General features: G+C 39.5%; 1 protein-coding gene across 1 annotated transcript in view; it reads left to right on the top strand.

The window, feature by feature from the left end:
• pkhd1l1.1 (PKHD1 like 1, tandem duplicate 1) overlaps positions 1-12,502 on the top strand; it is a 49,538-nt gene that overhangs the window by 26,630 nt on the left and 10,406 nt on the right. Inside the window, exons 38-60 of the mRNA XM_058377894.1 lie at positions 58-272; positions 668-1,643; positions 2,226-2,474; positions 2,572-2,721; positions 2,925-3,099; positions 3,304-3,454; positions 3,713-3,869; positions 4,152-4,361; positions 4,717-4,846; positions 5,061-5,302; positions 5,409-5,545; positions 5,671-6,700; positions 6,936-7,127; positions 7,360-7,511; positions 7,732-7,891; positions 7,996-8,164; positions 8,607-8,695; positions 8,885-9,048; positions 9,420-9,549; positions 10,692-10,810; positions 11,544-11,673; positions 11,789-11,962; positions 12,054-12,157. Of these exons, the coding sequence (XP_058233877.1) occupies positions 58-272; positions 668-1,643; positions 2,226-2,474; positions 2,572-2,721; positions 2,925-3,099; positions 3,304-3,454; positions 3,713-3,869; positions 4,152-4,361; positions 4,717-4,846; positions 5,061-5,302; positions 5,409-5,545; positions 5,671-6,700; positions 6,936-7,127; positions 7,360-7,511; positions 7,732-7,891; positions 7,996-8,164; positions 8,607-8,695; positions 8,885-9,048; positions 9,420-9,549; positions 10,692-10,810; positions 11,544-11,673; positions 11,789-11,962; positions 12,054-12,157 (5,405 nt within the window). The remainder of the gene's footprint in view (positions 1-57; positions 273-667; positions 1,644-2,225; positions 2,475-2,571; positions 2,722-2,924; positions 3,100-3,303; positions 3,455-3,712; positions 3,870-4,151; positions 4,362-4,716; positions 4,847-5,060; positions 5,303-5,408; positions 5,546-5,670; positions 6,701-6,935; positions 7,128-7,359; positions 7,512-7,731; positions 7,892-7,995; positions 8,165-8,606; positions 8,696-8,884; positions 9,049-9,419; positions 9,550-10,691; positions 10,811-11,543; positions 11,674-11,788; positions 11,963-12,053; positions 12,158-12,502) is intronic.

Below are 12,502 nucleotides of genomic sequence, written 5' to 3'. Positions count from 1 at the left end.
AGTTATCTCCAAATTATTTTATTTTATAAATATAAGTGCTTTATTTGCACTCTGCAGGCCCTGTAGGTTCAACACGTCTGAGCCGATCAACGTCTAACTGTATGGCCTCTCCTGCATGCTCTGCCTCTAACACAATCTCCAACAGCCAATCCTTCAGTTTCTCCAGCTGTTCCAGCCCCATTGTCAACTCCATCTCACCTGATCATGGCACATATCATGACCCCATCATTATTCAAGGCTCAGGCTTTAGCGACATTACCTGCACCATTGAGGTAAAGATTCAGGAATCAGACCTTTTTTGTCAAAAACTGGATGAGCTTTAATGAATTGAGGGCCCAGTAATTTCTCCATTTTAATTCAATTTAATTCAATCCTATTTCATTTAATTTAGAATATTTATTAATCAAGGAAGCCTTGATATGGCTACGGTCTGTTTTTTGTATTTTGTCTGTATTTGTAGAGACATTAAACTAGTGAGAGTTCAAAAATAGAAGCACAAATGAGCACTCAGATATGAAGCTACTGAAACAAATGAAGGTCATGTTTGCTAACATGATCATTCAGCTTTCATCCTTAGGATAGGCTTGCAGACCACACTGGTTTAAATTGTCTATATTTTGGTAACTAGAACCAACTAAGATTCTATCTCTGTCTCGCATTGTTGCAGGTCACGATTGGAAACTCCTCATGTAATGTCATCAACAGCACCTCCACTATGATTCAGTGCCTCCTCAGCTCTGACAGTGGAGCACCTGTAGGTGTCCTTTTGCCTGTTCAAGTCCAGGTCAATAACCTGGGCACTGCACTGCTTACAATGCCGAGTGAATCTGCCCGCCGTTTCGCAGTCATGCCTGTGTTGGACTTAGTCTCACCAGCAGCGGGAAGCACAACCGGTTACACACGCCTCCTTCTCACTGGCTCTGGTCTCACTGCAGGCATAGTTACAGTAGCTGGCTATCCATGTATCACAGTATCCAGCAATTACACTCACATCATATGCGACACATCTCCGTCCCCACCTCAAATAGGAAATGTTGCTGTTCAAGTGGGTGGAATCTCTTCACTCTGCAACACTGACTGTTCATTTCAATATTCTGCCTCCCTGGTCCCAATAGTTTCCTCGGTTTCCCCCAGTTCTATTAGTGGAAACCAAACAACTGTCTTTGTATCTGGCAGTGGCTTTGGCAGCAGTCTTGATAATCTCATGGTGTATGCAGACAACATAATGTTGGAGGTTAAAGAAGTCACAGACAGCAGTCTCACGCTGCTAGTTGGCCCTCTGCCGGCAGGACCTCATGCCCTAAAGGTGATTGTCATGAACAAAGGGCTCGCATCTGGAAATGCCACACTTACTAGCCAGGCACTGGCCAGTCTACAGCCCAGTTCAGGCAGTCTAGCAGGAGGAACACTGCTGACAATCACAGGCAATGGATTTGCAGCAGGAAACACTAGTGTAATGCTTGGACCATACCCATGCACCATAGTGACTGTAACTCCTGTCATGGTGACTTGTTTGACATATGCCTTTAATGAAACACAGGTACAGGTCAATATCAAGGTGTCTGGAGTGAATTATCCACCACGAAGCTTCAACTATACTCGCAGTCAAACTCCAAACATCACCATGGTTAGCCCTACGACAGGTACGAAGAATTAACAAACACCGTTAAGTTCATAAGCATTATATATTTAATTGTTAATGTAAATAGTTTGAATAATGTGACTTGAATGTGAATATGATTTGAATAAGGTGACAAATTAAAGGAAAAAAAACAGCAAAAAAAAAAAAAAAAAGCGGTGGCCCAAAACAAGCTGCCAGAACAGACACAATATACTTTAACATCGATTGTGCAAGGCTTTGTGTTTATATACAGTGACTCTGAAGCCTGGATTAACTGTGCTTTTAGATGAAGTACACAGCTGAGTATGTGAACAATACACACGTATGCAAAGTTGCATGTCAAGTATAAACCAGGCCTTAGAGGACATGTGGAATCAAAACATCCTCACATAAGCATGATAAAGCCGGCATTTTTTTTTCTTTTAATTTCTCACCTGTCTGTTTCCCTGTCTCTCCATGTTGCTCATTTAACTCCATTTGCTTTCAGTGTTCTCTGTAATAATACAGATGTACATATTAGATGCATAAAATACAGTAAGACAATACAATATCAAACAATCTTCTCCATCTGAGCTCGTGTATATGTTTCTTTAATACACTATAGGTCCCAGTGGAACAGCGATCACAGTCTCAGGCTCTGGCTTCGGCTCAGACGCTGCTCTTGTTGCTGTGAGGATAGATGGTGCGCCATGTAATATTTCATCAATTACGGACACGTTGATACAATGTATCGTGGGTGAGCATGCAGGAGGAACATTCCCAGTCACAGTGTATCATCAGGTCAAAGGTTACGCTGTGACCCAGGCTACCTTCAGCTACGAGCTGCGATTGAATCAAGTCGTGCCTAACGAAGGTAATCTTAGCTTGCAAATATAAATGAGTCCTAGGTAGATATTGTAGGACAGTATTTTACATTAACAAACCTATTTCCTTGCTTGGTGCTGCTACAGGAAGCTATGGCGGCGGTGCAGTAGTAGCAGTCCAAGGCTCTGGGTTTGACCCTAACTCCTCTAAAGTTCTGATCTGTAATAAAGAATGCAGTGTCAACAAAAATGCATCAAGTTCTACAAATCTGTACTGCATGGTTCCACAAAACAATGGTACGTGATAAGACTACATATACGTCATTGCATATTTACTGACCCATTTATGTTCATCACCATAAAGAGATATTTGCACGACAGGAAAATATGCTAACAATGTCCTAAATAGCAGACAACATTTGGTCAGAGAAGAAAGAGCAAATCAAGCAAGCGACAAGTGAAAAAAAGAGGGGTAAAAAGTACTTACATGGTTTTGACAGGAACTCAAGCGGAGCTGTCATGCACAGTGGTAGTCCTGAATAGCAATGGATCAGTCAACATTACAAATGGCTACACTTACAAAACCAGCCTGACGCCTGTCATCACAGATGTGTCGCCTCGCAGAGGAGGAACAGCCGGAGGCACTTTGCTTACAGTCACCGGCTATGGTTTCAGGTCTGGAATTATTCTGTCAACATGCATTGATATTTAAAAGTAGATTCAAAATAGAAATCTTCTGTAAAAGCATGAGAAAGTCTGGTGCTTGCCTGAGGGAGCAAGTGTGCAATAACAGTGTAATATTGTCAGTTGATAAAGTTTTCCACTGTTCCATGTTACAAATCTTATTACTGTCTCTGTTCCCTGCTTTCGCACACACAGTGGAGGGAATGTTAGTGTGACGATCGCAGGGTCGGTGTGTGATGTCCAGTCAGCCAGTGATACACAGGTCATCTGTGTGACCAATTCCCAGCCCAAGTCCCAGCTGACCAAGGTCCTAGTGAATGTTGGAAACAGAGGAATTGCCCAGACGGTAAACCTCTCATCATATACACTCAATGACCAAATTATTAGGAACCTCATTCTGACTTTTCTCCCAAACTACTGTGTGTGTGATTACTGTGTGTGTGTGTATGTGTGTATCCTCTAGTGAAGTCTGGAGACAGTAATCTGTGAAAATGCCAGTAGATCAACAGTTTTGCCTGTTGCTGCAGATAACAAAGTAGATAACAAAGAAATATATTTGCAAACATCACCATGTAAATACTACAATGCCCACTACTCTTTCCAGGATCGTGCTGACTTCTTTTACATTGATGTGTGGTCATCTCGGTACACATGGGGAGGTCAGTCCCCCCCTGAAGCAGGCTCGTTTGCTGTGATCACTAAAGGCCAGACGATCCTTCTGGATGTCAGCACACCAGTACTGAAGATGCTACTCATCCAAGGTACCGTGAGGAAGAACCAAAACATTGTGCAAACATTTAGAGATAAAAACATATCTGTAAACCCACTGGGATTTAAATGGGGGTCCCTGGTCTAGTGGAAATATGTCATATCCAGCACCACACACACAGGCTCTTCTGGAAGCAAATTTTTGGGGGGTGATTGGAGGAAACTGGTATTTCACACTTTTCACACAATACAGGAGTTGTGACATGACTACATTAACCAACCTCTGTCTGCATGCAGTCCTGTTTCACTTTGTAAATATGTCTTCTTTTACTCAGGTGGAAAGTTGATCTTTGATGAAGCAGATATCGAGCTACAGGCAGAGAACATTCTCATCACAGATGGTGGAACTCTTCAGATTGGAACAGAGGACACACCGTTCCAGCACAAGGCCATCATCACACTGCATGGCCACCTTCGAGCTCCAGAACTCCCTGTCTATGGGGCTAAAACCCTGGGGGTCAGAGAGGGAGTGCTGGACTTGCATGGTATACCTGTCAATAACATCATACTTCTAATAATGTGTTGTTTGGAAAAAATATATTAATAATAAATAATTAATTAAAAAATGTGTTTACCTTTGTTTAACCAGGATAAAATCTCATAATGAACAATAAACATATTATTAAAAAAGGTTCTATAACAGATTTTTGTCATAGTTTTATTATCTCAACACTCTTTAGTTTGATTAGCAAACTGAGCATCTAGCTTGTTTGACAAATGTGTGCTGGACAGAGAAGTATGTGTTTATTTTCCTCACACTTTCACATTTTTATGCATCTGGAACACTTTTCATATAAATATCCTTGCTATATAGAATCAATTTCAAATCTGTTTTTTCAGGTATCCCTATCCCTATCACCTGGACTCGCCTTGCCCAAACTGCTAACAATGGTTCCAGTACTCTTACTTTGATGGACGCAGTTACCTGGAAAGTAGGAGACGAAATTGTCATTGCTTCAACAGGTGCCAGGTATAGGACCATCATCACAGGCAGTATTCTAAATCTGTAATGTGGAAATTTGGTCACCTTATTGATAGTGCCAGTAAATGCAAAGATTTTGCACCTTCTATCTATAATAATATAGAATACATATACAATGTTCATAATGACAGAGAATGTTTCAATCTTCAGCTGATGACATAAATAGTGTTTCAACACATGAAAATTGTGGGTAACTTTGCAGGCACAGCCAGCAGCAGAATGAAGTGAGAAAAATTGCATCTGTGTCATCTGACGGTCGAACCTTAACTCTGAACAATCCTTTGAATTACACCCACCTTGGGGTAGCTATCACATTACCTGATGGCACTGTGTTTGAAGCAAGGGCTGAGATTGGCGTGCTCACTAGAAACATCGTTGTCCGTGGCTCCATTAACAAAGAATGGAGTGATTTAATCCCAGCATGTCCTGATGGGTTTAATACAGGTGGGAATTTTGTTTTATATTTATAAAAATCGCTCATTTATAATGAGCGACTTTTGTGGTTCATACTAACTATACAGTTTAATATAAGTGTAATATTTTATTTCAGGGGAGTTTGCCACCCAGACTTGTTTCCAAGGAAGATTCGGGGAAGAAGTTGGAAGTGATGAATTTGGTGGCTGCATTATGTTCCATGCACCTCGGCCTGGTGAAAATCTGGCTATAGGAAGAATTGAATATGTTGAGGTAGCATGTTGCATTAATAATGTGTTATAAATACATCTAATACATGTGTGTGGACTACTAAAATTATACTCTCTTAAGGCCATGCGTTTTTTCATTGAATCATCATTTTGCATTTTTTGTGGCAGATATTCAATGCTGGCCAAGCCTATCGACTGGGTCGCTACCCCATCCACTGGCACTTGATGGGAGACATTAATTTCAAGTCTTATGTTCGTGGCTGTGGCATCCACCAAACCTACAACCGTGCAGTCACCATCCATAACACACACAGGCTGCTGGTGGAGCGTAATGTCATCTACAACATCATGGGAGGAGCCTTCTTCATTGAGGATGGCATTGAGACTGGCAATGTCCTGCAGTACAACCTGGCTGTGTTCGTTCGTCAGAGCACCAGCCTACTGAACGACGATGTGACACCAGCTGGCTACTGGGTCACCAACCCTAACAATACCATCAGGCACAATGCAGCCGCTGGAGGAACACACTTCGGCTTTTGGTACCGAATGCATGACCATCCAGATGGCCCATCTTATGACAGTAACATCTGCCAAAAGATGGTGCCTCTGGGTGAGTTTTACAACAATACAGCCCACTCACAAGGCTGGTTTGGCCTGTGGATCTTCCAGGATTTCTTCCCCAAGAAAGCCGGAAAGTGTGGCTCTACTATACCTCAGGCAGCCGTGTTCCGCAAACTCACATCCTGGAACAACGAGAAAGGAGCGGAGTGGGTGAACGTAGGAGCAGTACAGTTTAACGACTTTCTCATGGTGAACAACGAGGTGGCAGGAGTGGAAACCAAGCGCATCATCCAGCAACATGTAAGCGGATGGGGACTAGACACAGGCGCTGGACTGGTCAACAGCACTTTAGTGGGTCATGTAGATGAGCTTGGCCTGGGTAGCGACTATTGTACCAGCCATGGGATTGTCCTGCCCCTGGACGATGGCATGAGTGTCCTCAACACCAAATTTATTAACTTTGACCGGCCAAATTGTGCCATAGTTGGGGTGACGACTATACAAGGAACCAGTGGCAACTTTTGTGGGGGCTGGGAAGTCAAATTCAGTGGAATCAAATATTATCAGTCACCCAACAAGGCTACCTTTAGATGGGAACATGAAGTTGTTCTGGCGGATGTTGATGGATCACTGACAGGTATTAATTATAGGATACCTCTATACAGTAGTGAAGATTTGCTGATTATTATTTAGCTAGATGACTAGCAAGATAATGTGTTCTGATGTATTTATGGTCTACGCCCTGCCAGGCTTGTTTTAGCCTTCATCTTGAACAAAACATGTTAGTTTTTATCCAAAGTAATTCCTTTTCTTTAACTGAAGAAAGATTTTCTCTTTTTTGAGATTTATTTTTTTCCCTTTCATGTCAAAAGGTAATCCTGGCTACAAGGTATTGCCAAAGAGTAACCTGCTGGATCCAGCCCACTGTTCAGACAATGCTTCATGGAGCTTAGGCTTCCCTGGTACAGTGTGTGATAACACAATAAAGTTCCACCGACTGGGGATTAATTCTTCATTACCCTCCTCACTTTTGTTTAAGGATCTCATACTCACCAATACACATGGTATGGAAAAGAATTAGCTTGTATTCACCTAAGAATTTGTGTTTCATGATAGCAAACAGTGTGATATTGTTTACTTTCTCATTATCATTATACAGTACAAATGACAGCATGTAGAAATATTAAAAAGGTTTTGGAGTCAGCTTATACGATTAACCATTATTGCATGATTCCTTGTTCTTGTGTATTTTTAGAGAAAATACAAGATTTATATAACACTGTCATATTATTCTAGGGTCAAGTGTTGTTCCCTTTGCTGATAAATTGATTACCCATCGCAATGGTTGGATGGCTCTGCTTCCAACTGACAAAACCTACAACTGGTACTTTCGCAATGCTTCGCAAATTAGCAACATCTCATATAGTGCAGTGTTTTATGGCTTTAAGGTAAAGTCATGATTACAGTCATGCATTTGGTTTAATAATCAATTTAATTCGGTTTTATTTCTATAGTGCTTTTAACAATGGAATTTGTCACAAAACAGCTTTACAGGCATACAAATATATGCTTAAATTTTGAATGACACATCCCATTACGTTGTAATATTATGTACATTATTTTGATTTATGATTTTGATTTTGTGTGCTCTTCCTTCTCTCCAAACAGTCTCCGGATTATATGATTATAAATCACAATCTGACTCAGAATCCTGACCAGGTGTCTGTGGTAGACAATAGAAATGGTTCAAACAGTCCCTTGGATCCTAGTGTGAATATAAATGGAGACTGGTACATGAACAAGTCATCCAACGACCTCTACTACATTGGTAAAATGCTGTTGTGAGATGTATGACCTGGAAAAAAGGAAATAGCTTTGCTTTCCTGGATTATGTTCTGATCTCAACCATGTTGTATGATGTTGTTCCTTCAGTGTCTACCAAAACGTCTGCTGCTAATAGACGGCGGAGGAGTAGCGTGGACAGATCAACCACAGACATCCCAGTGGCATTCAAAGTTTATAACTGCTTCTACACCAACTGCGCACCACCAGCAACAAACACCACCACACCAATGCCCAATGGCCGACCTTCCAACTTCATGTATGTTACATAAATCCAGTATAAATATCAGAGAACTTACTGCAAAGATGCAGTTCTATTTCCCTTTACATTTACATACATTTACATTACATTTTCCTTCATTTCACCTCTATCCCCTCTTTGGCCTCTCTGCTATTTTATTCTCTATATTTATTAACTGTATTCCATTTATATTCATTCCTGAGCTATCCAAACCAAGCTATTTTGGGTAAATTCTTCATTTAAACCAAATTAAAGTTAGGATTAGTAGTTAAAATGCATAGTAGTTGCTAAGAAAAAGATCAGGTATGCATTTAATTCATTCATTTGGTTTAAAGCAGTAGAGCATTGCATCATGGTTCAACCTTCAAAAGGCCATGTGAATAGACAATTCAACCACTAGAAGGTGCCAGATTGACACTTTATTGAAAAGAACTTGTTATATTCATCTTATGATTTGCAGTCTTTGGTCCAATCAGTCATTTTGGCAGTCATCTGCAGAGAATAACTTCACTGTACCAAAAGAAGGTGCCACTATTGTCATTCCCTCAGGTATTCTACTTATTTCCTAAACTGTTGCAAATATTGCATTGTATTTCAATTAAGAAATGACTTTTCAAACATTTTCAGTACCTTTTCAAAACTTATAGCTGTTAGGATAATATACTGTGTGAGTACTGTGCTTATCAAATACTAACAATACAAAAGTTGATTGTTGACTGCTCTATTCTGCATCCGTAGGCAAGTGGGTGATTTTAGATACCCTAATTCCACCCTTAAAGAACCTCACAGTGATGGGAGTCCTGGAAATTTTAGACAACATCACTGTCATATCCAATAGCACCACGCGCATTCTTGCTCAGAACAGCAGCATTGTCCTCAATGCTACTTACATCTCCATCCTGGTCAGTTTTCCCATAAATCATCAGAACCATCATACTTACTCAACACCAGCACTATTACACCACTATTACATTGGAAAGTAAACACTCTTTGAGCAATAAAGGGAATTTTCTTTTTAGCTGGCATGGTACCTTCAGGGGTACCGCTTTTATGCTATAAGGATGTAGCTTTTTCTACAATTACTGTTTTGCTGGACCACTACCTTTACATTTTCATTTAAAATACTAATTTATATCACATGCACTTTCTCAGGTGAAAGATACAGTTTGATAACTTTATTTCAAAGATTTGTAGGAACAAATAAATGAAAGAGTCAAGAGTCAGATATTGCATCTGGGTCAATCAAAAGGCAATATAATTTGTTTCCCCACAGGGAGGCCGTTTGATTGCTGGTTGGCCTGACCAGCCCTTCAGCAGACAACTGCAAATTATTCTGATGGGAAACCAGCACACGCCTGAATGGCCTCTGCCTGAGGGACAAAACCAAGGATCTAAAGTGTTGGGTAAGGGTGTAATCAAACATGATCAGATATAATGTACCTATATGTACCATGCGTATAGTGTTACCACAAATTCACACAGATAAACACAAACAGAAAGAAATAATCTCATTTAATATATTAAAACAAACAGTTATAAGGTGGCAGATTGCTCTGAACAAAATGAAAGCTCAAGTTATAATTAAATAGTGCAAGATTTTCTTTTCTATTTTTCTGGTATCCTCTTTATGCAGCTCTGCACCTAGTATGAGGGATTAGATTTCCTCATCTTGCTCTTAACAAGACTCTGTGATGTGGGAAACTTTGTAGGAAGTTTATCAGAAACCAGATCCATGATATAAAGTCCATGGTCTAAAGAGGAGCCAGAGTCAGAAAAGGGCATAGCCTTGACAGAGGTCAGGAACATTACACAGAATATCGAAGACATAATCTAAATTGCAGAACACAGAGTCAGGCAAGGGTCATACATTTAACCAGAATACAACATTAGTTCAGAAATTATATGAAAGGTAAAGATTCACATTGTGTGACTATATTTGGCCCAGAAAAGTGTGTTCATAACCAGAGCACTAAAATAAGACTAAAAGTCTCTAAAATTTAGGGGAAAGTGCCCTCTGGTGGTGAACTGTCCTGTTTGGGTGAGTTATGAACTGACATTTACACAAAAACTAAGAAGGTACTGAGCAACATCTTAGTGTAATTACTAACAGGAGAGTTTGATTAGCTAAGTAGAAAAGGGGTGTGATTTTTCTGCACAGAATAATGGTAGCTCTAATAGCAAACTCGGATTATTCCAATCATTATTAAACTTTAATCAGTTTGCTCTCAAAATAAAAAATAAATGGAATGTGAATTCATTCACTCAGCTTGTGTGGAAAGGCAGATACAGTGTAGGTGTTGTAGATGGATGGAGTGAGGGTTTGAGGTGTTGTAGATGGATGGAGTGAGGGTTTGAGGATTTTACGCAACCCTTGCTGCTTATCTGATGCATCTGTCGTGAACTCAGGCCTTTATTTGTTGTGTATTTGGGTACGGTTTTTGTTATTAACATGTACAGTATAAGCTACACTATCACACAGCTGTATTTATTGTTAAACCTCTTTGTAAGCAGTGAAATTAAACATAATTCTAATGTTGTTCTTCAGGTGTGTTTGGTGCTCTTGATCTCTATGGCATGCCACACAAAGTTTACCGCACTAAACTGGCCAAAACTGCTTGGGCTGGCTCCAACTCTCTCTCACTTCAGGAGGCTGTAGACTGGCAGGTGAGTACATTTCAACATGCAAAAATAAATGCACCACATAAATTGTTTTACTCCAATATACTTTATTAAAAATCTTTATATTGGAATGTATCCTGCAACAATACGACAATCCAAAATCCACAAGTTATTAAAAGTAATCAATTATGTGCTGATGTGATTTTCAATAAAAGCATACCAAAGTTTTTTATTCCGTTTATACCATAGCAATTTGCCAATAATTAAAATGATAGTTTATTAATAAATACATGTCTCCTTTCTCCTTTCATTTTTTGTTTTAATCAATTTATTATAAATCTCAGATTCTATGGAATAATCTCCATACAGGACGCTATGAAAGTGGCTACTATAGAAACAATAATGAATTAGAACGAGAGCATTTATATAAACTTGGGATATTTTAAAAGCTGATGTTATAGAAAATTAATCAGCACCTTCTAACCAATCAGAATAGAGGATTCAACAATGCTGTGGTATAAGAAATTACCATTTCTTTAATATATTTTGCCAATATTAATAGAAATATTAATATACATAACATAAAAAATAACTTAAGTACTGAACAAATAAAAAAAAAGTTGATTTTGTTTAAAATAAATGACTTGGTCCTCTTCATTGCAAAATTTGCAATCATCTGTACACCTGCAGTGCTTTTAAATACAAAAACAGCAACTTTTATAGCATTATGAAAATGTTTCTTTGATTTTCTGAAATAAAATGCTGTGTTCATTACCAGGCAGGGGATGAAATCGTGCTGTCCACCACCAGTTATGACCCATGGCAGACAGAGACTCGCACTATATCAGCAGTCACCAACAACGGCTTTACACTGACCTTGGATCAGCCGCTCAATTACACACACATTGGTTAGTCCATTACAGTGTATAGTAAAGCAAATGTCTATAATAGTAAACACACTGTCTAAAATAATACAGAGATATACATTTAAAGCGATTATAATTATTTGTGCAACTGCTTCAGGGGAGACCTACACAGCGCCAGGAACAACCAAGAATTACAGTCTGTCTGGTGACGTGGGTCTGCTGAGCAGGAACATTAAGATCATTGGTGGAGATTACCCAGATCTTATCAGTGAATCATTTGGAGCCAGAGTGTTAGTGGGATCCTTCTCCTCCGGAGGATTCAACTTCAGAGGTATCTACTTAGAACACCCAAAGAAAGGAAGAGTGTTTTTGTTGATCCCATATTAACACCTTTTACTTCTGTGATTGTGTGAATCTTATAGGAAAGGCCCAGATTAGGGATGTGGAGTTTTACCACACTGGTCAGGAAGGATGGAAAGACAGCATCGATCCTCGCTACTCTGTGGCTTTCCTCAACCTGGGAATGGTAAGAAGAACAAGATTCTTTATTCTGTTCTAACTAAATACGTTTTATAGTATTCTAGTAGTCTCATCATGGATATAGTAAAGCTTTCTGTAAGGAGACATTTGTATGATGTTTATGGGAGGAGTCACTGATTTCTGTAGAACAGTTAGTTAGTTAGTTTTCTGCCACAGGAGAGTGTTCAAGTTGTACAGTTTCTCAGTTATATGACAAGCAGTGTTTGTTTGTTTGTTTTTTAAGAAAAAGGAGAGGCAGGTAAGGAATAATTGTTTCTAGCTGGTATAATGTAAGGGATAACAGGATCTAATTTGTTCTCAGATGTTCCACAACATAAAAGTATAAAATAGA

The sequence above is a fragment of the Hemibagrus wyckioides genome, linkage group LG24 (assembly GCF_019097595.1).
Source record: "Hemibagrus wyckioides isolate EC202008001 linkage group LG24, SWU_Hwy_1.0, whole genome shotgun sequence".
Classification (NCBI taxonomy): domain Eukaryota; kingdom Metazoa; phylum Chordata; class Actinopteri; order Siluriformes; family Bagridae; genus Hemibagrus; species Hemibagrus wyckioides.
This window is presented reverse-complemented; position numbering and strand designations above follow the sequence as displayed.